General features: G+C 43.5%; 1 protein-coding gene across 1 annotated transcript; it reads right to left on the minus strand.

The window, feature by feature from the left end:
• Positions 1 to 96: 96 nt before the first annotated feature.
• LOC119902894 (myomegalin-like) lies at positions 97 to 25,871 on the minus strand. The gene is given in 42 exon segments (XM_038719281.1): positions 97 to 3,074; positions 4,290 to 4,344; positions 4,555 to 4,601; positions 5,751 to 5,889; positions 6,389 to 6,532; positions 6,625 to 6,845; positions 7,037 to 7,138; positions 7,263 to 7,495; positions 7,824 to 7,949; positions 8,069 to 8,258; positions 8,358 to 8,474; positions 8,574 to 8,705; positions 8,793 to 8,955; positions 8,957 to 9,051; positions 9,173 to 9,334; positions 9,425 to 9,529; positions 9,616 to 9,863; positions 11,448 to 11,502; positions 11,648 to 11,765; positions 11,907 to 12,024; positions 12,262 to 12,476; positions 12,593 to 12,858; positions 12,979 to 13,095; positions 13,237 to 13,420; positions 13,946 to 14,264; positions 14,470 to 14,645; positions 14,794 to 14,912; positions 17,447 to 17,586; positions 17,681 to 17,787; positions 17,907 to 17,987; positions 18,100 to 18,219; positions 18,305 to 18,487; positions 18,595 to 18,789; positions 19,016 to 19,195; positions 19,500 to 19,637; positions 20,974 to 21,075; positions 21,173 to 21,331; positions 21,425 to 21,649; positions 21,775 to 21,867; positions 21,965 to 22,084; positions 22,177 to 22,314; positions 23,789 to 25,871. Coding segments are annotated over 42 exon segments (7,401 nt in total). The 5' UTR covers positions 25,112 to 25,871; the 3' UTR covers positions 97 to 2,943.
• Between the last annotated feature and the right edge of the window lie 1,150 nt (positions 25,872 to 27,021).

Below are 27,021 nucleotides of genomic sequence, written 5' to 3' on the forward strand. Positions count from 1 at the left end.
TTTTGAAACACGATACAAACTGTTATCCACTAGCAACAGCTCAGGCAAAAGCAAACATGGATCTAAATATAAAGCTTGAAACAAAAGTAAACCACACCAGCTTTTTAAGTGTTTTATTCATTCTTTCCCAAATCTTTCGTTGATAGTACTTTTTCCAACACAGCACACTGTCATCAGAGACAGGATCCATATGAGTCCTGCATCGGCTTTCTAGTTCATTATGCACAAACTCAGAAAAAAAGCTGCTTTCCAATCACATAAAAGCTGCACCAATCAAATAGCACTATATACATACGAAACTCAGGACCACCAAACCATTGTTTCAAACTGCTGTTTCATTCCATCTTAATAACATAGCAAAAAGGCTTTGTTTACGCTCTAACAAGGTGCTTTGAGGATCCAACATGTCAATCTTTCCAGTCACTGGCTTTTTTTGGGCTTTTTTTTTGCAGTGGACAATTCTTCAAAATGTTTCCATTTAACTTTTTTCGTGTTAAAAGGACATATCAAACTTTTTACCTCTATTGAAATACTTGGCAACTTTTGTCTTTTTCTGAGCTCGAGCGCAAACAAAACCTAATTTGGCAGATGTCAGAAATACAAGCGCTAGTTCAAGGCCATTTCTACCATTGAGAGCAGATTGAAGAAGCTCTCAAGCAAAATTTAAAGGCAAGCGAAGCAACAATAATCAGAGCTTTGTTATAGGTGGACGATATTGTGATCTGTGACTTAGATATAATGAAGGCATAGATTTCTTATCAGACACTGCCTGACTAATTGATTCAAAGTGACATAATCCTCTAACATACAAGTGAATGCAGCAAACATACTCATAATACAATGATGTTTAACATCAAAATAAGATTTATATAAAGCTATTGCACAGCTACCCAGAAAATCAACTTTGCAAAAAGCAAATGTTGGATGTTTTTTTCACACACTCTCTCTCTCTCACACACACACACACATGCACGAACACACTCAAACAAAAGTAGTTTCATACAGAAAAAGCAGGTTATTTACAGCATAAAATGGCAAATGTACAGCAAGAAAACACATCAAATTAAACATGAAGCTCAACTGTTATATGTGAGTGAATTAAAGAACAATGATCCCACCAGTAGCCTGCCAAAGTTTGCATTATCTTTAAGAACTTGATAACCTATATTGCCATTGCCATGGGAATGCTAAGATGGCCTGAACCAAGAGAAATAACATCAAGACAATAGCATATGGCCTTGTGGGGAAAAAATCCACTCTGTAGAGTTTTGGTCCAAAAAAGGAGCTCATTTCCGTCACACAATTCGAAATAAAGTGAACTAGCTATCTAACGGTTACCATCTCTATGGTTCTGGAGGCCCTTTGAAAAAAAGACACCTCAGTATCCCCGCGGTCTGAGCAGACCTGGGTTTGTCATTCGCATGGATAAGGCAAGTCAAAGTAAAGAGTTCAAAGTTCAAACTTTGGCAAGTATTGGCAATTCCTGTTCCATAGCTTACATTTCACCATTTATAATCTCTGTCATGCATCAACACTCCAGAAACAAGTACAATCGTAACACTGATTGTGTCCTAACTTTAAGTGTGACTAATAATCCAGTGTCAAGCATAGAAATAATAAAAATAACCCGGTGCAGCATGATCATTCAAGAAACAACATCATTATTGCACATGCTCGTATGAGAACTCCTACAGAGGAGCTTGAATACGTGTGTTTAGCCTGGTTCCATTTGAGCACTTCAACCTCTTTTTTATTTTATTATTTTACATATTCTAGTTACATCCTGCTTAAAAAATCACAAACAAGATCAAGGCCTCGAGCATTCAATTTACCCTACTCCCCTGCATTTTACTTATTTAGTACTTCCAATTCTGTAGGTAGATGCCAAAAAAGCACAGTTAAGGCCTAAAAGAGGAGGCTTGTGACTAAAATGGAACCTTTTTCTATCTTTTGTTCTGCTGTTCATAACCCTTGGCTGATGGCGGACATACTATTCATAAGCTTCCTCCACAAACACAGATATAGCTAGTATGTGACTACCTATCTCCTCTACATTCCTCCACTGTGTGTAGTGATACATTATGGGTGTCACTGTTCTTTGCATTGCATTTGCAAAAAGATGTCCTCGTTAATAAAAGTGCCACGAGAAGTAAACTTGCATTTCTGTGGCAGTCAAAGTTGAGGATGTATTGTCTTTGAGTGAGCAGTTTTCGACCACATATGTAGTTATACGTATGTGTACGTGTGTGCAAAATTCCTCTCACAAGCCACGATTAAACATGCATGATCATCTATTCCGTCCACAGGCTGTCTGGCTCTTAAGAGAGGATGCTCTTAAATACAGATCTGGGGTTCTGTATTATAGAATTTTCCCATTTTTTTCAGTTTAAGCTTGATTTTTCAAAATTACAAAATTCTCCATTGTAGATTCTTTTTCCAAATTTCTAAATCAGGTACAGTAATTCTGAAAGGTTCTGTAACACAACCCCTGAAACCAAAGTGCCTTCATGAAAACATACACCTGGTGTGAGATCACTGTATAGGAGCATCTTCAACCAGCTCCATCAGTAGGACACACGTCACTGAAACCACCAGAGGCACATTTCAAACACCATCTACTGTCACACACACGACAAGGCAAACTGCTAACTGCATCACTCAAAGACAATAATGCATGTGGTGGGAGGGCGTAAAGAGTGACAGGAAATTTGGCGAGGGGGTGAGGGGAGGTTGGTAAGGCTCAAGGTGCAGATTATACTGTGCACATATTGCCAGGAGGAGGGAAAGATGGAAGCACTCTCGTGGCTGGACGGAGGTAAAGGCGGAGGTTGGGTGGGATAGGAAAGGCTGGTGTGGAAGGCTAGATAGAAGGTGGGGGTGGCGGGTCTTGGCTGTTTCAGCATAGAGGTCAGAGGTGGTGGTGTTGAGGCTGGTTCTTTAAGTCTAAAGTAGGCATTGGCTGCTGCGCTTCCGCGCTGCTGGACGTTGATTGGCTGCAGCTCCGGAAACACCGCTGGTCTTCAGGAAACTGCGATCAGCAGGCTGCTCTCTGGCAGCACCTCCTGGGTCCTCAGCTGGATTTCGGGACAAAAGGAGAAAAGGAAAACAAGATGTAAGTTACTGTTCAACACTCCCTATACAGGCTGATAAAACTGACAAACTGCTTGTGAGTCGAAATGTTTAAGGAACAATTAAACATTTTGGTATTTATGCTTATTTGCTTTCTTGCTTAAAAGCGAGAAGAGAATATGCGTATTTCCCAAAATGTCAAACTATTCCTTCAAAAACAACTAACAGCACGGCAAGAAGTTGTTTGCTGTGTGTAATGTTAGTGGTAATAAAATTCCGAAAACCAACTGTTTGCCGATGAAAAGCAGAGTGAGTGATTCGAGAATAAGCAATGCTGTCACTCCGATCCTCTGTCTCTTACTCACACAACTGACACAACTCCATCCTAAGACTGAAGGGCAGCAGTAAACTGTCACACATGTTTTTGTGTGTATATCCTTTGGCAATACTGTGACAGCATACACACGGAATGGAAACTATGCAGTGTGTGTTTATTTTGGCGCTAACCGTGGGGGGGTCTGAAGCTATAAATAGACTCAACCTTAATAAAGGGGACATGTAGAAGTAAACAACACTTTAGTGCAGTGGCGGTTAGTGAATGGGTGTGTGTGTATGCTATTTGGTGTCAATGCTGTGGGTTCAGGAACAACTCATGAACTTTTAGCTTTACCTAAAAACACAGTTATTTCCTATAGACTGTATTATAGTAGTTGAAGTGGGATTATAAGAATACACACCAAATACATAGGTCATGGTAGCGTCCCATGTCGAAAACAAGGTGACCACATAGTCAAGTGTCCAATGAAATACTTGATTAAATCAATTTTCCGACCTCAAGTTATCACTTAAGCTACACTGAGAAACCTCAAGAGTGGAATAATAAAGTCATTCATGCAGCTCTGTGTGTGGTCAGCTTGTTTTTTACCCAGGATTTTGGCACAGCTTCAACACCATCATCTCCCATGTTTTCACTCACAAAATGCTAAAAATAAAAGGATGGGTTTTGCTGTCAGACGTGATGGTAAAGCAGTGACGTCGGCGTGGTTAGAAAAAGCAAATCTAAACGGAGGTAGATGCTGCCCCAGACCACAGAGTCACCATCACATTTACTTTTAAACCTACAGATTACCCAGTAGGCATGAACTGCAACAGTCATACATGATACAGTGTCTGGGACAACGTCTACCTATTTGCAAGATCACGACATGTCAGACGATTACCAGCATAAGGAGAGGAAGAGGAGGAGCTTAGAGAGGAAAGTCTCAGCTCATTCTTCTGGAGGGGGGTTAAAGGAGGAGAGGAGAAACAAATGCAGGATGAAGGAAAAAGTGAGACAGAAGTGATGAATTTACATCATAAATACCAAAGAAAGGGAAAGGAAATCACAACATACAATACTGATACACATAATACTGTGACCTATGAAGTATACAGACAGATAATCCACATTATGTATGATGAGGCTCCATATGAAGTTATTTTTACCTCTAAATTTGTCCTTGCTTTCTTCAGCACATCACGAGTCCTTGACACTGCAAAACACAAGAAAAAACAAGATATTTCTATGTTGTTATTACTAAACTACAAGAACACACAGATCATACATCCATATCAATACTTTATGTGCAAATACCAAGCAAGTCACAGAGGTTAAAATAACACCTTTAATTTTTTTGCCCGAAGAGCAATCCTGTATTTTTATGTGAAACCTGCAGAGGCCTGTGTACTACAGACCTGTGGACAATAACTCGCCTTGTTTATTGTTTCCAAGCTCCAACCTGGAATTTCTCTGCACGTCCAAGAACAGAACTTTTAATGTGGTTTAAGCAGGAACACTGATATAGCATTCTGCAGTTATCTATAAATTAATATGAGTGATTCTTATAGCTACTTTATACTGAAAAGCTTCTCCTTCAGTTCATGAAAAACCTGCAGCCATCTGAAGGCAGCAGCACACATATTTATTTGATCAATCTGCAGCATCAAACCAGAGCTCAGCGCCATTATGCACAACCGTCCACTGTATTTACCTTCATTAAATCACATGCAAATGACACCAGGCTGGTGCTCATTTATGCGTGCCACAGCAGATTACTGGAGCTCATTAATCCTGTGCGTCACAGCCTCCTTTCCTACTTAATTTTTTTTTAAACCACACCATTTTTTATTCTTGAAATGCATTGCGAAGCAAACGCCGCCATTTCCAGTGTTAAATATAGTTGAATTATGAGTGAAATAGAGTTAGATTGTTGTGATCATATAAACAGTTTCACCAAACAATTTGTTTGATCTTTGTAGTAATTAATTGTTAATAACCCATATCTGCCTCTGGCTGCTGATTCGCTCTGCACCATCCCGACAACACTATGATTTCCTGAAGAAGCAGATTCTTCATTTGTTGAGTTGTTGTTGTCATACCTCACTGTGATTGGCTCAGCTGTTTCAGAGCAATGAGACCAGTGATTTGACTTTTATGAACATTTTAATAATCACCAGAATCATCTTCACCCAGCCCTTTTGCACTATGTGCTGTTGCACATAAAAAAACAGGTGCAGGTGCGCTGGGAGACGCCCTAACAAGACCAAGACCTACCACTTTGTCGCTCGCACCATTCAAACAGGGCCCAGAGTCTTTCTCATTATGATCTCTCTTTCACACACAGATACACAGAAACACTTACACTGGTTGACTATGAAGTGCTCCATGCTCTCCTTGGTGCGGCTGGTGCTCCTCAGTCTTTGAATGGTCCCCTTAAGAACCTCTTCCTGCTCTGATATACGCAGTTTCAGGGATAAGATCTCCTCCTGCATACATTGCTCCTACACACACACACAAAGTGACATTTGTTATCAAAGCTCAGCTTTCTACTTTCTTACCATATTTGGGTTGCATAGCTCTTTAAGGGATGAGTCTGGTGATATTCTATATGTATCTTGTCTTCTAAAGACCAAAACCCACAATTAACTGATTCTTCTAACATGTATTTTCTGTGTAGCCTAATATAACTTATTCCTCTTTTTCATAGAACTCCATTATCGTCCTTAAACAATGAGCCACACTGGTGTTTTATGTATAAAACAGTGAATAGTGAATTTTTTGTAGGAAATTATTTAACCTTGTTTGAAAAAATTTAATTATATATTTGTCACCTGAGTGCCACAGACATCCTGGGGACGTTGGAACATACTGAGAGAACTATACATTGTTGGTTTTAGTCTTTTCATGGGAATTTCTGTCAGTAACACAAACATAGTATATCACCAGCCTTACACTTCGAAAGATCGGACCAGTCATAAAATGTCATAATGTGTCCCAAACCTTCTTAAGGTTTTGGATGGATGGATCACTGCTGGGCAGAGCTGCTCTCCAGAACATCTTCAGCAGAGACATCGCCTCCTCTAGGATCTGCCTCAGAGTCTTGGTGTTGGACAGCAGACTCTTCACACATCCATAGTCCAGGACCTGCATGCAGAGCTCAGTTAGGTACTTGTGCATTACAGTCATGACGTTAATGAATAGTCATCATTGTTTTGTAAAATAAAAATATTTCTCACCAGCTCACTGCTCTGTTTCTGGTTGCCCTCCAGCAGTGGTGGGCTGAGGCAGGCCTGCAGGGTTGCCTCCATGCGCTGGACGAGGCTACGGCCCTCTAGGACTTGCTGCTGAAGAGCACTGAAGTCATCCACGTGACCGATGGCGTGACGGCCGTTACGGTTTGCAAATGATCCGTCAGGGGCCTCCCCCTCCAACTCAGAGTGAGGGTCAAGAGGGTCAGCTGGGGATAAAAGAGCTAAAATGTATTTTGGAAGGACTCTGAGTGACATTACTGTATTTTTTGTATTGCAAGAGAGAATTTTCGGAATTGATTAAAACAATATTTTGGCACATTTGTTGTTACAGACCAATGCAATCTCATTACAGTCAGTCCACAATAAAGACAGGCATGCAGTGCAGTTTAAGTCACACCATTGGCAGTACTATGGCTGTCGTCCATGTCTGAGTAGGGAGGACCGGGAGATCCACAGTTAAAGAGACCAATGTCCCTGACTGGCGGGGATGGAGCTGGGTCTGTGGAGCACACAGATACCAAACCAGGCTTGGACACACAGCAAACCACACCACAGCACACTAAGCCTCTCAGACATTTTGTGTAGTAATATGTTGGTGTTACATCTTGAGGCCTCTGTCTCACCATGCAGCAGCTGCCGTCTGTAGAAGTTTTCCCTCTGAGGGCTGGCAGTCAGGGCGGAGAGGGATGGTGTCCGAGGAGAGCCGACGCCCAGCTTCTGCTCCAGCTGCTTGTGGAGCTCCAGTTGTTTGAGGGCACTGTTCTCCTGGACACTGTTTTGCAGCTGGGCTCGCAGACTCCTCACCTCCCCGAGTAGCTCCCCCAGTTCTACTGGTAGACCTGGGAGCTCACACAGGGTAGCCTGAAGACAGAATGCACATCACTGCAGAGTCTGACAACTGCTTAAGTACACTTTGAGGATCAGAGGATTTCATTCCAGCACAACAATACAATAAAACTTTGATTATATTGTCAAAATATTGTAATTATATCATAACCGTTGATTGTTTTGATGCCATAAATTGTTTGTAGAATTATGTAACAACCATTTGGAAAATTTGAGCAATACATGTACTGTCACCAGATGGCGCCAAAGTAGTTTCATAGGGAATCTTGCACCTTTGGCGCAGTTTTTCATTTAAAAAGAGGTGTATATTAAACATAGAGTGTGTACCATGAATAGACAGACCTTTGTTAGATTTTGTGCTGGAACACACTCGATCATACACTTGTAGTTCACTCTGCAGGGAGTGGCTGAGCTCTCTGCTCTCACACAGCTGCTGCTGCAGTAGAGACACCTCATGCTGGAGCCTGAGGATACATTACAGTGCATTACAGTCAGAGAACAGATATGTAAACACAAGCACATTTTGATATCTGTCACTCTTTGATTCAAACTGTATACGCACACTTCAAGCAAACACACCAACCTGTTGGTTTTCTCCTGACTGGCCAGTCGCTCCTGCCTTAATACATGTATCTGCTGTTCCTGTTCCTGGCTGTGAGCCTGAAGACGTCTCAGCTCCTCCTTCCACTGCTCAGCCTCCAGCTCTGCTTGTTTCAGACGGGCGCGAGCCGTAAACACCGCCTCCCGCAACTGCACCACCTCCTCACATGTGTCTGAGGGAAGAGGAGAGTCCAGATGGGTTGACAAATCAAAAAAAATATAAAAATCAAATCAATATCATTTAAACTTAAGTTGGCTTTCAGATGAAGTACTTGTGCTGGCTTGCAGGCGTGACTGCAGACCCAAGTTCTCTTCTTTCAGGGCTCTGATCTCATTGGACAGTTGAGTGACTGTGTCCAGTCCTTGAATGAAGATGTTTGTTGGCGCCCCTGGACAAAAAACTGGAGTCAATTTATGTATACATAAATAAATTGCTTGTTGAGTGGATGCAGTGTTGGTGTTACTTAAGTGTGTGAGGGCTGCAGTACCTCCATCCCGCCCACTCTTGGCCAGTCTCTCTTCCAGCTGCTGTCGGAGCCTCTCGTTGGTCCTAATGGACTCCTCGAGACGCTGACGGAGAAACCTCACCTCCTGCAGGTGCTCCTCTATCAAATTTACTCCTAAAGAAAAACAGCACAACAATAAGATTGTAATGATCTTGCCAACAAGAAGGCAGGTTGAAAGGCAGCCTTTTGAGTTTATCACACCTCCATGGCTGCTTCCTTGCTGTTGTCCCAGTGATCCAGAATAGCTTCCGACCGGCTGAACCATGCTCTCCATGTCCCACAAAGTCCCTCCCGTAACTAGACCGGAGTCTGACTTCAGTGAGAGGCCTTCAGGAATGCCACCTAGCTGATACTGTTGAAAGGCAATGATGGGAAAGCTGGCTGTAGCTGGATGGGTCGTGCTGGTTGTGGGCACCAGGTGAGAGAGTGAACAGAGCCTTGTCATGGGGTACTGCAAAGCACACACACACACACACACACACACAGAGTGAAGTTATAAACAGATTTCAAGAAAGTTATATCTTTAAGTTAAACTTTATAAATTGCTTTCACGCATGTCCGCCCGCCCACCGGCCCCTCACCCCTGTTCTGCTCATTCATCTGTTTGTACAGCGTGTCCAGCTCTGGGCGAATAGCGATCACAGACAGGGCCCTGGGCCGGGGGTCAGAAGTGACTTCCTTACCCCAGACATCAGGGCCAGAGGGGACAGAGAGGGAGTAGGAGACAGGCTCACTGAAAAGGGCTGGAGGAGAATGACAGGAAGTGACATGTACAGAATATGAAGGAGGTTTTTGGGTACTTTAGAAGTCAAAGCCAGCTCTGAGTCCCATACCTCTGAAGGACTGGCTGGTCATACCCACAGGGGCTGAGCAAAGCATGTTGGGACAGCTGCTGGAGGACTTGAGGAGGCCATGAGGAGGAGGGATAGATGGACAGACTAAAGGAGGGGAATGGAAAGTGAAAGGATAGAAGAGGCATTTCACAGACAGGGGAGGTGAACATATGAGTAAACTTCAACAATACCATCTTGTCCTGATCCATGTCCGGGCTGCCGCAGCCGGTGCTCCTCCTGATATTCTCTGGTATCTAAATCGGAGCACAGCTCCAAGTCTTCATTGGTTCTGTACTCATCGGACACCAAGGAGGTTCTGTCTGATTGGTCAGTGGTCTCAGAGAGAGCATGGCAGCTGGACGGGGTCTCTGGACGCTGTTGCAGTTTGGTGTGGAGGGACTCAATAATTTTATCTTTCTGCTGTAGCTCCTTACTCAGCCTATGTGTGTAGACAAGATAATCAACCATTACATTCTGAATTTATAGCTATTAATGGAAAAATAAGCGTGTATTTAGTAGGCACTGTTGCCTGGCACCATTACATCCATATCACTGAAAATTACGGGCAGAACGTTGACCAGTGGTCAGACAAAACAAGACATTTGAAGACGTCACCTTGGACTGCGGGAAACTATACAGGGCAGTTGGGGTTTTTTTTACGTTTTATGGACAAAACAATGAATCGAGACAATGAGAAGTTTAATTGATGATGAAAATAATCATTGTTGCAGCCCTAAAACAGTGGAAAGTTCAGCAAAGGGGGAAGAGGAAAACCAGTTGCTATTTTTGTTATTCAAACAAATAAATTAACCATTTCATCAATATTGCAATATTTAAATTAATTGAGTACATCCTAGTCTTAGTAATGAAGACAGTCATTCCAATTCATGAATCTTTTTGATGACATCAACCTAACTATCTGCTGTAGGTGGACCAATCTGCAACCATTTACAAGTACTTGCTTTGTTTCAGCTTCTTTTCTTTTTTTCTTTTTTTTTTTTTTTACAGTGGAGCTGAAGTAAACATGCCTATGTGAAGTAACTATGTGCATATTTCTTACTGTTTCAGTTCTCTCTCCAACAGAATCCTTAAAAAGGCTCTCTCTCTTACTTGGCCTCGACCCGTAGAAAAAGACCACAGAGATTCCCTGTATATAGTGCTGTTCTTAGAAATCATAGATTTCCACAGAGGAGCCATCACACCATTAGTCCAGTCCAGAAAATACAAAGTCCTTGATGCACTACTGTCTGAGCTGAGCTAAAAATACTGAGGAGACTCTTTGGTGTCTTCTGATTCTAGTTAGTAAGCAGCAGGAGTAGACACTGTTGCATATGTCAAAATATCAAAAATCCATAAATTTGTTTTGACTTTGTACAGATCCTACACATTCCACTAAGCAGGGTATGACTGAATGAGGCAACACCAGTAAAGAATCAGTCACGCAGTCACACTGAGCCTCTTACACCTGTAAATCCATTCAACTAAAGCAACCTAAGAGTGAAGGATCCATGCTGTGGTCTGTGTATGGATTAACAGTAACCTTCTGTCTCCTCTCCACCATAAGGAGCCATGTGGACGGGTCCTCGCGTGCCACACTGTGTCACATGACACAGTAAACTAATCACTTGGACAGAGTAAGTGCTCTACAAAGTAAGCTAATAACTTCAAGGAAGGTCCACAGATCTCAGTGCTGCAGGTGTTATTATAGAGTGGATATTATAGAGGAGTTTAAGATTTGTCAGATTTAATCATTTTTATGAGAGCAATTATTAAACAGTATATGGCTACTCTCACGTGGCTCTTTATTCCCAAGCAGCCAGCTACAGTGCATATGCGCATCTAATGTCTTAAATAAATAAAGGTGATAAAGGTGCATATATGTACACAGTGAGGTCCATGTTCATTTGAGCTCTTACTGGATGGACTTGTCTTACCTTGCTGCCACTTTAAGTTGTGACATGGTAAAAATGTTGCATGTTATGCACACACTCACGCGCGCATGAAAATAATCAAGCTGACTCACCGCAGCGCAAGCAACTCATGGCCTGTCTTGTCATTGTGGCTCTCTGAACGGTCGCCTGTGGAATTAAAACAGCAAAGACAGAGCACAGGAGGGGGGAGGCATTGTAAAAAAGTATAATTTGGACATAAAACAAGACCACAAGAATGCAAAATACAAATGGTCTTTCTGTGTGATGGAAGAGATGAGAATATTTTTCTTACGTCCACTGATCTTGGTGACTACTCTTTGTGCCAGGGCGGTGTTCTGTGCCAACTGCTCTCTAAAGCTCTGGCCCATGTAGTAATCGATATCGTTGGCCCGCAGCAGCTCCTCAAAGGCCTGTAGGTTGTTGAGAATTTGAGCAGATGTAAGAACTTCTACTTAGAAAAGGCAACACTCCTCTGGTTCATTTAATATGTAGAAAATTTATCAAATGAGGTTTAATGAATAATTGAATAAGATCAGAAGGGTTTGCGGTACCTTGGTGGTATCGCCCAGGTGCTGGGTGAGGATATGGCAGACTCCTTGCCCCTCTCTCATTCTCTGCCTCAGGTGGGACAGCTCACGAGCCTGTGTCTGGATCAGAGAGTTGTACTTCCTGTAAAGGGAGGAACAGCAATGGCCAGAGAGAGACAAGGAAACACAGTATTAACAGAGATGTTTCTGTGTCTTTAAGTCATATGACAAATCATTCTCATGTGCATCTGTTAACTGATTCTAGATAACATAAAAGTGCTTTAGGGTACAGGGACAATAGAGGCACCAGGAATAACAGCTAACCCTTACTAGGCCTCCCTTCCCCCTCTATCTTTTACCGTTGCCTCAGTCCACTCACCCGGGCCACGTGGCACATTTCTCTTCTTCTGTTTGACCTTTGCCGTCCAGTCTGGAGCTCTTCAGTTGCGCCTCCAGTGATGCAACTCGTGCCATCAGTTCTTGCAGTTCCCTGCTGGGCTTGGACCCTGAGCGAACCCCTTGGGTGTCAGACATCCAGCCTTCATCCTCTTCCACACCGCTGGGGGCTGGTGATGTCTCGAAGGCCCAGTTTACCTAGAAGGTGAAGATAAAATTGCACAAAAATACGTTAAGAAGGGCATCATTATGAGACTAAAATGAACCTCAAAGACCAGTCAGTAATGTAGAGTAGCTGGTTAATGTTACAGTACCTTGCGTGGGGTACGCTCCAGGCTGGAGGCGTAGTCGCTGGTGGTAGACAGGGAGCGGACACGCAGCTGCAGCCCACGGATCACCTTGTGGCAGCGGGTAAGCTGTGAGCGGAGGTCCTGGACCAGATGCTGGAGAGAAGATGACTCATCCTCCATTTCATAACTACCTTTGTTACTGCTGCAGTTACCAGGGTACCAGCTCCCACCCACACCCTCATAGTCCTGTTGATGGGACAGTGACGTGCACATCTCCAGGTCATCAAACTCTGAGGGAGGGAGAGATGAAGAGACATATTAATGGAGGATAAATGAGTGGTTCTTTTTACAGGAGAGGAAAAAATATGGGACATTATAGTTTAAGATAAACATGGTCTCATTTTTGTCACCTGGGCTGCTGGCGTCTTCTCTCTCAGCTTCGTTCTCACTGCGACCACAAGTCTCATAACCCAGATCCTGGAGATCCACCTGCACCTGCTTACTGGCCTGCTGGACCGATGTCTCCGCTGCACATGAGACATGAGAAGGAAATGACTTGAATGTTATCAAATAAGTGTTTGATCATGGTTTTGGTACACTTTTTAGTTCTCATATGTATCTAATAGCATGTCTGCACTCCTTGATACATGTTCCTGGGAGGGACTCACTGAGCAGGTCTCTGTAGTCCTTCAGTTGTTCAGCCTGAGCGTGGACTGTGGCCTCAGACACCATCAGCCTTTCCTGCAGCTCTCTGTTCTCCTGGTGGCTCAGAGCCAGATCGGAGCGCAGACGGTCCTCTGTATCCTGCCAGAGAGGTCCCACCTCACTGCTGTCCCCAGCAGGCTTCACCTCCTGCAACAGCAAAGTAGGGACTCCATTACTCATATAAACAACCACGGGACTGAAAGAACAAAACAACCATACATGGAGACTGTAAATGGAGGCACCAGTGAGGTGAAGTCATGGAGAAAAGGAGGTCAAGGCCTTGATGCATAACCTTCAGAATGAACTTTTACTTGTAATATTTCATTTACCCTTTTAACTGTCTTTAATTAGGAAATTAAGAACTTTTAATGGGTTGTTGTTTTTTTTTACATCCAACTGGTATGTAGAACTTTTACTTAAACAAATGATTTGAGCACTTTTCCCAGCAACACGTATTCAATTGTTTGTCATTTTATTCTCTTTAAGACAGTGTCAGATGTGTTCAGGTATAAATAAAATTACTTCTGTGTCTGTTTTTCACAGTAAAATGGCCATGTAGTGGCTAAACGCATAACACATTAACCCAACTATAAACCTATTTAAGGCTTTTTATATTCACTTTTCTACTGACTGGGCAGACTTCTCTACATGATTGATGATTTAAATGTTTACCGTCTCAGGCTGGTGTATGTGTTGATGCAGCGTCAGAGAGCGTGGCCTCGTGCACTGCCTCTTCCCTCGCTCGTCACTCAGACTAACACTTGAAAGACACCGCTTCCCCACTGGCACTGGAGATGTTTCCGCCACTTCATCTTCTTCCTCAATATCTTCTTCCTCCTCTTCTTCTTCTTCCTCTTTCTCCTCCTTTTCCTCTTCCTGGTGCAGACCCCTGCGATTCTTCTCTGCGTTTGTCCTCAGTCCCACAGCTCCAGCGCAACCTTGGCTTTCTTTCAGGGCCTGGTTCTCCTGCTGCAACCTCTGCAGTGCAGTCCTGGCAGAAGATGGTGTAAAGTCAAATAGACATTGCACATAACAATGCTGTTGGGTTCAAACCTCTCCAACAGCTCAGAAGGCAACATCAGCAGTACAACAGTTGAAATTCTCACTCCATACAGGCATTGACGTCCTCTTAGACAAACAAAAAAGAACTAAATAACTAAAATAATTTCTTGAGTATCGCTGAGACAAATATGCACCTCATGTGAGCCACGGAGGTGAATCCATCCCTCTCCAGGTGTAACCTTATTTCTTCAAGCTGGCCTTCAAGTGTCTTCTTTGCTTCCTCAAGCTGCTTTACATCATCTCTCTGGGTCACTAACCCCCTAACCAGCGCTCTGGTCACACTTTCAGGTCCACAAGCCTTCACAGAAGTCTATAAAGTCAGACAAATGATGATATTTGTTATTGTACTTACTTTTTGAATCCTGTGATTAGATAAAGGGCTTTCTCCAAGATTTAAATCAGTAAGAGATACATAACTCTGTGGTTACAAATGCAACATTTAAATGGAAGTATTTTACCTGAATGGAGGCCAAACTTCTGGCCGTCACTTTATCATCCTCCTCCTCTATGCTGTCCGTGAACTCGTCACTGCTGCCATCTTCATCGTCTCCCTCCTCCTCCTCCTCTGTGCTGAGCTCTGCAAACACAACAACTATGTAAGGACAATATCCACTTGCTTTTTCTCCCTTTGTTAATTCTTTTATCCTGTTATTCTTCTTATTCTTGCCATTTTTACGCCTCTCCCTCTCTAGCGTCCACTCTCTATCCCATTATTTCCAGAACACTGAATCACCACTTTGGAAGTCATGGGACTAAAGGGGAAATGTTATGTCATACGCTGGGGCAGCAGCCAGCCAAAAACACACTCAAGGCAGTGGCACACTGCAACCCAGTATAAGAGGGTGTATGTGTGCGTTCATGAGAAAGAGAGGGAAGACCTGGAACTTGGGCTCATTTATAGTTGTTTCGTGGTGGCTGTGTGCCAAAACTCAATATGTATGCAGCATACAAGGAACACATACATGGATATTTGTTTGTTGCCAGGAAGCAGAGGCTCAGTGGAAAGTCACTGACTGGAATTTCAAAGGAAATTTGTTTTAGGTCCTAATGACACACACACACACACACACACACACACACACATAACATATAGTGTGTAGTGCTAAATGTGAATCATGGGTGTATGAGTGGTTATCTACAGTTGTTCAGTGCATTATAGGGATTTATTATGGGACTACTTCATAATCAGTGAAAGTTCAAAGGCAGTTTACCACTACAGATGTCTCCACCCTAAAACAAGTATGAAAATTAAGAGTTGCCTTTGTGCTGCTAGTGACAGGGCAGGAAATTCATGGAGGGAAACCGCTGGATTATTATTGATTGAACAATGTGCTCTGTAAGCTGACCTGACTGAATGTGGGGCCCTGTTTACACACTGTTGCACTACATATTGTCACCATCTCATAATGGGAACATGTAGACACCGTGTATGTTGTTGAGTGTGTTTGTCACTTAAACTAGTTGAATTTCATGTTATTCTGATATAAAATGTTTAAATATCAGTGATAGAGTAAAAAGGTTCACATGAGCTTCCCTTACTTGGTGAACTTTGCATATTAGTGTTATGAATATCTAACTGGGCATTACAACAGAACAGCCATGCGAACATGAAAACCATGCCACAATCATGCATGAGGGAGCGAGGACATGAAGGAAATGTCTGGTAATACACAGTTTCATTTGTATGTATTAATATAAATGTTAAAACTGAATTAGTACAGAAATCTGTTAACAAATTCAGATTTTTTAAATTTTTATCATATTTGAATTTGTCATACTATTTCAACACATTTATAACGTGTGGTCTTATGGTTATAAAATTGCAAAGTAGGACGAACTAGGGGGCAAACAGGAGGAGGCTGGGGATGACAGTATTTCTACTCTGAGGAATGGTTCAGATAACTAAACCACACTGTGGGTTGATCTCTGCGGAAAGAAGGAAGGTATATATCAAGGGAGGGATTTCAGGTTTGGGATATTCTTAAGATAAATTCCCAATTATACACAACAAACAGAAGTGCTTTTGACAAAAAGCGAGCACATTTTTATTTTTGTTGCATTTAAAATACAAAAAGAAGTGTTGACAAGGAGTCCATCTCTGAAGGTAGATGAGAGATCAGGGCACAAATTCCAGGAAAATGTACTCTACCTAATATAAATATTTAATGGGCAAGTATTATTTCTGGCATTCACATCTCATGTGATTTATAGAGAGCACAGTGCAGACAGTAAAATTACTCGATATTATAATTTCCTGCTTTCTTGCTACAAAGATGAAATCAAGTTCAACAAGCAGATAAACTAAAAATACATACATATTCTTAAATTACCATAACGTTACTTTAAAGTAATCAGCGCACACCTACCATCTTATATCTGATGTGACTGACCTTATGTGTCATGCATATCTGTCAGACTAAAACTAGTGCAGAGCAGGTTTACGTTATAAAACTGTGTCGGACAGCGATCCACGGTTAGGTTGAACTGAAGGAAGCTACTTGGCCATCTTTTTTTTCTTTCATGATCTTTTTTCAACATTGGGCCTTGTTAAGTGTGCACATCCTGTTCACAAACAGATGATGTAAAAAAATGATGGATGGTGAGACGTTTCACTGTAAGGCATGAGTTGGAGTTTCTCCACAAGACGTAACTTCACTGTGGTAAGGCTGGAAAAGTGACACCGGTGAGAGACAGTACACAGAAATGGCAATACAGAACAATCGCACAGCAAAGCAATACGCAGGCAGTTTTCAAAAACAATATAAAAACATATTCAACCACACAAAATATATTAATAAATAAGACTCTGGGTTCCACTTCAGAGGTTGAGGTTAATCTGAACAGGCTTTTGCTACTGTGAGTAGTGCTTGTGCTATCTGGATGAAGCTGCCTGAAGGCTGACAGTCAGAACTTGATTTTAGCAGAGATTTAGAATATTCACTTTGGGGCCCCATCTTTTTCATGAAACTGACCATCAGTGGCTACAGACAGCTCCATCTCACATAAAGAGTGCCAGTGTCACTCAACAGCGCTGTGGTCAGACAGAACATCACCGAGCGTTAGTGACAGTGCCCCCAGCAGCCCTGGTGGCTGGACCCTGCCCATCCCCACCTCCAAAGACAGGCTGCCTTTTAGCTGCCCTTTCCAGCACCAGGGCCATGTTACGGGTCCTGCCCAGGACCTCCTCCAGCTGTCTGCGGAGTGCCTGAACCGAGTCTAGCTCAGTGTGAAGGGCCTGGATCTTCTCTGAGCTGAAGAAAAGGAAAAGGTGTTTTTAAAACAAAAGAAGAAAATTTTATTCACAGGACACTGGCCTGTCACAAGACCTTGGTGCAGCTTGCTTACCTGTCACTCTTGGTGTGAACGTGCTTGAGATTTTGGTATAATCTCTTCTCCACTCTCAGGGCATCGTTCAGCTTGTTATACTCTGACACAAGGTGCTCCAGTACACACTAGATCAGAGCAGCAGGCAGGTTTGAGGAGGAAGCCAGTACATAATAAATACATAATTATTTAGCAGTACAAACAGCCAAATACTGTCTAATTGGCTAAGAATGAAGCAAAATCCTACTTTATGATCAGCACTGTCCTTAGTGTCCACTTGCGTGGTCTGCTGGTGAGCCAAAGATAAGCGTAGAGCAGAGAGCTCCTTCTGCAGGGAGAGGACACAAACTGTAAAATCTGTAGGTTTATAAACTCTGTTACTAAAGTTGTAAAAATAAACAAGGATTGTTTCTACATCATCACAGGGTCCAGACAGATACCTGAGCCTCTCTCTCTTTCTTCAGTACCAGCTGCAACTCCTCATGGAGAGCCCTCATCTCTGCTTCACTGTCTTTAGAGGATGGCTGCATTGCCTCCTCCTCCTGCGCCTGCATCAGTTCCTAATGAATAAAAGCATACTGTGAAGACCAGGCGTACAGGACATACAGCAAGGGAGAAAGCCAAAGCAAGTGCACAAACAGGCACCTTGATAAAGTCCTCTTTCTCCGTGAGCAGACTCCGCAGACGCTCCGTCTCTCCTCCCATCTCTCTCTCCTTGTCCCGTTTCAGCTCGCACAGCTCCTGCTCTCTTAATGACAGCTGTCTGCGCAGCTCCTGCAGCTGGCTGGTCTGCTCACTGATCACAAGGGAGAGCCTGTAAGAGTAGTCCTGAGAGACAAAGAGTGAAGAGGTTAAAGGCTTTTTAAGCATCTTTATGTTGTGCACAATCTGGAAATCAAGTTGTATTTCCATAACCTTTATCGTATATGGCCTACCTGCAGATACTGGTCTTTGGAGCTGAGAGTGTTCAGCATGTCCTGGACCTGTGCTTGGTGTTCATTAGACTGGCGGCTGCGGTCTGACAGCAATTCCTGGAAGAGCCTTTCTTTCAGCACGAGCCGAGCCTTCAACTCCTCTACAACCTCGGTGGGACCAGCCTGAACTCTGGCAACGAGGGCAGCTGTCAGATCCTGTATACGCACGCACGCACACACACACACACACACACACACACACACACACACACACACAGAAAAGGCTACGTCAGCACACCAGTTGTATTTGTGAAAGGGAAAACAAGTAGCACAGGTTTGTCTACATGGGCTGGTTTTCCGAAGCTTTGAAAATTACCCAGCAGTCAATTAGGAACCACAACAACGAAAGACATAAATGAATGTTTGTGTGTGTGTTTGTTACCTGCGTTTCCTGGCTACGTGCCTGTAGAGCTGCCTGAAGCTGGCTGATGATGGTGTCTCTCTCTCTTAGCGTGTTTCTCTCCTTCTCTTCGTTCTGCTGCTTCAGCCACTGGAGGTTCCTGTAGGCCTCTGCCGCCTGCTCTAGCTCCAGCTCTTTACCACGCACCAAGGCGTCCAGACTCTGCTGATCACATTCAGAGGTGTAACCACACAAAAAGAAAAATATAATACCTCATATATGTCTGAAATGTTCACGAAGATACACAAACTCTGCCAACTGCCACTCAAATCAGGGTGTGTTTAGCTTGTTTGAAAATGTTTAAACACTGTAATACATTATGGAGGAAGAAAAGAAATGCATATTAATTTTTTTTTAATCACATAAATAATAACCTGGGAGGCCAATGTTTTGATTGTAAAAAGCTACTTTTACAAGGATAGCCTGCAACCAACTCCTTTTTACCCTAATGTACATTTACACATACCGTGATGGTCTCCTCGTTGTTCGACAGGATGCAGCGGAGTCTCTCCAGGTCTCGTTCCTTCTCCCTGACTGCCAGCTGCAGCCTCCTCACCTGGTCTTCGCGCTCCTCCACACAGCGGAACTTGTCATCGATGGAGCGCTGCAGACAGCAGAGGGGGAGACGAAAATAAATCACATTCAAGGTATCCTTGACTGTGATATTCATCCTCACACTGATATTCATCATGTCTTATACACTGCTCAGCAAAAATGAGGAGATGTGTAGTATTCAAACATCCTGTTTCATACGAACTAATTTTTTTAGGACAATTTAGACCTTTTTTATGCTAAAGTTTATCATAAAACCAAACATCAGTTCATAATGGCAACTAGGCACTTCTTTCTCTCTGCTGTATGGTTGCGACAGGAATTAAAATAAGATAGTAATGGTCTTTTTCCTCCCCAGCTTTCTTAATAAACTTGTTTTGAAATTTTATGCTGACTAGTTAAGCAGGAGTTTTATCATACTGCCTACCACTGGCACTTTCGACTGCTGTGAGATGCATACTAAGCTCTGATGAAAAGCCACTCCATTTCCCCTGCACTGAGCGTACAGGAAAAACTGCCGCATGCCCCACAGTATATGGCAGTGGTTGGCAATAGGCGCCAGATTGCTTTGATAGCAGAAAAAAAAATAAATAAATAAATTGATACTGGCTGGTGCTGAAATAGATCTCAGTCATAACAGCTACAGTTATTCACACATTGACTTCTTCTAAAGTGATTGTGCCTCCAAAATAAAAGCACAAGAACATTTTTTTGCAGCAATGCTTTATGTAGAGTTTGAGAGCTTTTACTTTGAAGAGTTCTGAAGGACATTCAAAAGAGACTCTGGCTTTCTTGACACACCTCTGAAAAATCAGTCAGTAAATGTGTGATTGGATTCCCCTGAATTTCCTCAGTGAAATGAAAATAAGCGTCCATAGGTTTATGAATGCGGATTAAATGCTGGGATGTGCACACACACTGAAACACATGCTTTATTGTGTGCAAAAGTGTCCTTATAATCAATTTGTTTAAACAAGGGAGAAAAAAATACCCGCAGTTAGTTGGAATCGATCTTACAACCTTCCTAACGGGAGTCCCGCACTGTACCGACTGAGCGAATAGTGCACACGAGTAGCCTATGCAATGATTGGAAATAAATTTACTTTGTTCTGGACCACAATGTAACGGGTTGAAAAAGATTTTGGCCTGATGCCAGACTTTTTTGCCGACCCCTGGTATATAACACTAGTTGAGAAGGGTAGTCCGTAGTATCAAAAGCATTTTGGGATCCTCTCACTATTTCTGCCAAGCTGTCATTCATTTTTGTCCCTGGTGTGTGTGTGTGTGTGTGTGTGTGTGTGTGTGTGTGTGTGTGTGTGTGTGTGTGTGTGTGTGTGTGTGTGTGTGTGTGTGTGTGTGTGTGTGTGTGTGTGTGTGTGTGTGTTTACCTCCAGAGCTCTGTCTCTATCTTTGATACGCTCTTTTAGTTTCTCCAGCAGGGCATCTCTAGGTTTGGAGCTTCCTGCTGACTCCAACATCTCCGAGTACTCCTACAGATATAATGATTTTTAGACCAGATTAGAATTGTGTGTATCTACATGACTACATACTGTATGAATTGAAAGTGTGCGTGATTGTGTGTGTTACCTGTAACTGTCGCTCTTTGTCCTGCAGAGAACACTGGAGCTGTGCAATGGTTCTGTCTTTTTCCTGCACCACATTGTGTCTCTCTGCTTCACTCTCCTTCAGAGCAGCTTCTTTGGTCTGAAGCTCAGAGCGAGTTTTCTTAAGGGCACACCGCAGGTCCTGCAGCACGGACGCAATAGGTTACAAATGCGGCATCACTTCAAGACTTCTTTCAAATGCTTGGTCTGCTCATGCGTTCACAAACACACTAACCTGGTTGTGTTTTTCAGTAACCTCCCTGTGCTGCAGTACCTCCTGTAGATCAGAGTTGAGTCTGTCCTTGAATCTCACCAGGTCATCTCCTTGCCTCTGGCTCTGTCTCAGACTCCTCTGGCTGGCCTCAAGCTCCAGACCAAGGGAGAACAGGGAGCTCTGCACACCCACCAGCTCGCCCTGCAGCTGGGCGAGTGTCACGGACTCACTGACCCCCTCTGGAGCCTGGAGAAAGAACAACCATAGACCAAGTTCAGCATGCCATCAGCCCCAGAGACAAGATTTCTCACCGTCAATAAGGAATGATCCTGGATGAGGGTTTGCACCGCAATATCTGCACCAGGTCTCACCTTGCGTTGATCAAGCTGGTTGCGGTGGGCTATTTCTCTCAGCTTACACAGTGTGGTGTTCTGCCCTTCAATCAGCTGGTACAGCTCCTGGGCCTTTAAGCACAATAAATCTTGGGTATGAGCACCTTCTCAAATACAGGAATCATCTCGCACTGGTTGACATCTATTCATCTACTACGAAGACACTAACCTCACTGTCTTTGGTGGTGATGGTCTCTGTGAGACCCTGAATGGTTCTTTCCTGACTCTGAGCAGCCTGACGGATTGAACGCAGCTCACACCCCATCTCATTCAGCTTCTCCTGCAGCTTCTACAGATGGAGATCAGTATCACTCATCAGTCCTCAGACATGGATTTATCAAACATATCCAACCTCAATGAGGCGTTCTAAATGTGCCATACCATATTGTTGGCTTCACTCTCGTGGATCTTGGCCTGCAGGGACTGGACCTGGAGCTGGGCCTTCTGCAGCTCGTTGACACACTGACCAGCCGCACACTCATACTGGTTCAGTTGACTCTGCTGTTCCTCAACAAGGCTCTGTGATGAAGAGAATAAAGTAAGACGTCAAGAGTTTGAGTTATTTAAAAAAACACTGACTACATATGTTAACTTGCTTACTCTTCTAATCAACTCCTGCAGCTGAATTATTTGTGAGGAAGATGTTTTGTTTGTTTCAAATTCATGAAAAATACAGAGGCTGCAGAACTTTCACAGTGGATTGTGTAATATGGGTGCAACTTTTCGAAACTGTGCTCACTCATGTGCATGCTTTGTAAAAAGCTATGATGGCGACAGAGCCTCGTGGTTTGAGAGTGTATGCATGAGTTTGCATGAGTGAGCGTGCTCAGAATGTGCCACTATTATCTTTACATAAACAGTGTGTGAATGCTTCCAACATTCGCTTACTAGAGGAAGGATGTCACTTCTACATTCATGCACCAAGATTAGTTTGAGGTATAATGTAGCTGAGATTCAATTAAATACATTTAGATTTTTACTGTATTTTTTTAATAGAAATGATTAAGTTAACATATCATTAAAATAGGCTTATTGTACTAGCCAACCACTGTTGAGATGACAGTGTGGTCTGACATTGCGTGGATCACTTTGCCTCAAGGGCTCTGGTGAAAATAGGCCAGTAGTGGAGTCACTCCCCACATATAACCTACTTAAGTCAGCAGCCCCGGCTTGAAGATCATCTTATTAAGGAAGAGCATCTAATTCAGAGACAAACACACACCCTAAACTGTTGCAGAGGCTCATTATCTTATTATCGCTATTATCTTGAAGAAGACTGATTTTCTATATTGTGCGTAAACAAAAATACAGATTCACACTTGTCCTTGCATACTTGAGCAGAAACCCTGTGCTACAACACACTAAGTTATAAGGGGAAACTGTGAGACTCTAATTTATCTGCAGGCTGTGTTCATACTTAGCATTTAGCGGCTATGACGGAAGTCACTGTAGATCCTCAGCTTCTTAATTAAATTGAATTCAAAACCATTCAATTATATAAGCAATTATTACATAAATCTTTAGATATTTACACTCACTAAATTGTCAAAGATGCTTGTATATGCTGCTCTCTGTTTTATTGACGTGGCTAATAACATCTTTGTACATGCACATGGTCACACACATTAGGACATGTGTGTCACAGACTACCCACACATGATTGCTCATGTAACATAGACAACTAAGCACGCACACGCGCGCACAACGGCCCAACAGCTCACATCCTCCTGGGTAAAAGCTTGCTGGAGAAGAAGGATTTAAGTGACTGACAGCTAGATTATGAGGTTAATTACGCTAAAAAAGTGGTGAGAATAATTGATTTGTGGATAGGCTGCACTGTTTGTCAGTCAAACATCAAAGCCTGTTGGGTTGGTTCACCCAGGGCAGCAGATACTGTACATTTGCAGAGCATAGGCAAAATTCAGTGCTCAGCTCAGTGTCATCATCCTGCAACAGTCAGATCCTTGAATTCATCTCCCTCATCGTTTTATACCTGGTGGGGAGGTGGCGGAGGATACTCTTTGTACAAATCTTCCATTAAATCTTCCATGGCAGCCAGGTTCAGATCCTGATCAACCCTGGCATCCAGCCTGATCAGAGGGGTCTCCAGCTCAGGTGTTGGCATGTGGTTGTCTCTTTCTCCATCTGGAGTTCCAAAAGACATTCCCAGAACAGGATAAGGGAAACCCTGCCTCGTACCTCCATTACTGGAGCTCCGTCGGAGCAGCACTGGCAGCTTGCTCCCCTTAGCGCTTTGGACTGGCCGGTAGACAGTATAGCTCTGCAGCAAACAGAGGGACAGAGAGAGGCTGGGTCTAGGTGAGGCTTGGCCATGTGGGGCTCCCATGTGCTCCTCAGAGAGGGAGTCAGATATCCGGTCATCTATTGGTTCCCTGGGGGAGCTCAGTGGCCCATCTGTTATGGCTCCAGGCTGAATATAGTCCTCGGTTGTCTCTAAGGACGCTATAGAGGGGCTGGAGCTAGCTCGTCCAGCCAGGGTGCGATCGCTGTCTGATGTCTTCGAGGGCTCCTGAGAACCAGGGACCAGAGTTAGAGAGGAGGGGGCTTCTTCTGTGTCCTCCACATTTTGTCTTTCTCCTGCTCCTTCTCCACCAACTCCTACTCCTCCAGTCACACTCCCTGCAATACCACTGGCTGAATATCTTGTTGATGGACCACAGGAAATACTCCGTGCCAGTTTCCTGGGCACCTTACAGACAGCTTCATAGTCAGAATCCGCCACCCGCCAGTACGAACAACCCCGACACCTCCTGGGAGTGCTGGGAACACAACGATGTGAGCCTGCAACTGTAACCTCTGACCCTGGACCCTGGTGGTGACAGTACAGGCTGTCGTCGGCCCAGGATTCATACAAAGAGTAGACCAGGTCGTCTTGAAGGAGGGCACAGTACTTTGCATGAGTGAGACCTGAAATGTCCACCATCCCATCTCCTGGTCTTTCATCACCTTCAGTTAATGTTACAGCACCCTCCTCTGAATTAGTCTTCCGGTAGAGCCCACCGATGCACTGCCTCAGCCGATGTTTCTCCTGCAGGAGCCGCTGCAACCTTTCGATGGACAGGGCCTCCACACGGGCGATCACTGTGTCGAAGCGGTACATGCGGTCCAGCATGAAGGTGCACTTGGAGCAGGCAAACTCTCCTCTGCCATCCCGGGCCAGCTCTCGCCCGAGAGCGTGAGACAGCAGCACCTGCAGGTTGAGCTTGGCGGTGGGGTGGAAGATCCATCGGCGCTGGTTACCACAGAGCTCCCGTCCACAGATACGACACGTCTCCTTCATCTTGAGATCAAGCATTCCACAGGTTTGCAATTATGAAGGAGTGGCAGAATATTCTATTTACTCTAACACGAGGACACCTGAATCATTGATGGTGAACTTGAGCCCATGTAAACACAAAGCTGCAAGCTGCATCAGAGTAAACACATGCCTTCAGAGCACATAAAGGCCTTTTTCATCTGCAATAGTGGACAGCTTCATGACATCAGTGGCATTAAACTAAATGGCTTCAAAATAAATAGATCACAAGGAGAAGCCCATACTTGTAGAGAACGGTTGCAGGTGTGGTTCTTTACCCACGAGGTAAAAATAGATTAATAGATAATTATTAAGCATTATTAAAAGACAGCCGATCCATCAGCCGAGGATCAACATTCATTTGCTGGAGGTGCAGGTGCATCGGGAATATGGCGCACACTCCCACAGACTCCCAGCAAAGTCATGTTAATACATCATCAATCAGATGTAGTCTTTATCTGTATGTCGTCCTCGCGCTGTCATCAAGCCGCTGTTTAGCATTTCCCAACAGCGCCTCTGCACCATCGGCTGTCACGGACAGAAGAGCCGCACCACGCGCCGTCAGGTAGGCTATTTCATATCCGGGGGTCGGTAATAATTGGCTACCCTTTCCACGGACACAGAGCCGTGACAGGCGTCCCGGGACTGTCCTCTGAGTATCTCCCCGGTGTCTGTGTCCGAAGAAGGGACTCGTGGTTCATTTCAGAGCCTTCACCGACAGCCAGATATAGACACGCGCTCACCGGTGTACGTTCTTCGTGCGGTCGGAGATCCTCCGGGCTGATAATGATTTGGCTGCCTGAATCAGACCTGCAGCGGCGGAGCGCACCATTATAGAATACAACAGGGGGTGGAGAAGCACGGTGCAGTCTTACAGGGAGGCTCACGGTTTAACATCCACCATGATTCCGATTCAAAACGACAGTTTTTACTATAAAACACAAGAACATTATGTAAACACAGAGAATATCAGCTTTATTTTGGGTTTATTGGTAAAGAGACAGAGTCGTCTTCCCCTGGGAGTCTGTTACTTCCTCCTGGCCGGTTTACTAAGCTCTGTTCGCCTGACTAAACAGGTGAAATGCTCAGTAGCATGCAACATTAGTGACGCTCTGTAAAATCGCATAAAATTGACAGCGAGACAGATTCTATTCCATTTTATTTTTTCCAAATTCTATTTTTTTGGCATGACAGTATTGCCACAGCATGGTAAACGTAAGGTTTACAATGCAAGTATATGTAGATTATAATCTTTCTTATGACCATATATCTTATATTACAATATAAGATTATTTTGTTTACATGTTATTACACTATATGCACTTTACAGAAGTAGCCTACTATCTGTGACGATATTCTATTTTTTCTAATATCCCATTCTATTATAAAGAAGATCAAATGGTGTCATATATCAGATCTTCAGTAGAAATTCTGCTACAGTCTCTCTCTGTGTATCAAACACACACACACACACACACACACACACACACACACACACACACACACACACACACACACACTCATTGCCCAAGGGTGTTTCGACTTTGCAGTATTTTACTTTAAACTGTCCTTTGAACGTTTGTGAGTATAACTGTATCATTTGTTAGTATAAAACATTGCCTAATTTGTATTTCTGCCATAATAAAATCAAAGATTATACAGGGGATGTTGCATGTAAGTTAAGTTCATTAGACTACTATGTATAGTTCTAAACTACATAACAGACCACTGAGATTAATCATTTTAATGTTTTATTCAATATCTAATAATGTATCCAGGCCGGGTCACCATTATTAGTACTTTAGGTGAGAGGCTCTGCAGTGAGAAAGAAAGAAGGATGAGGATCAGTGAGCAATAAAACCAGTTACCAAGACAACACATATGTACAGCTGTAGAAGATGGCTGCATGC

Source organism: Micropterus salmoides, unplaced genomic scaffold, assembly GCF_014851395.1.
Source record: "Micropterus salmoides isolate LMB-PRFRI ecotype aquatic unplaced genomic scaffold, ASM1485139v1 Ms_hic_scaffold_14, whole genome shotgun sequence".
NCBI classification, from domain to species: domain Eukaryota; kingdom Metazoa; phylum Chordata; class Actinopteri; order Centrarchiformes; family Centrarchidae; genus Micropterus; species Micropterus salmoides.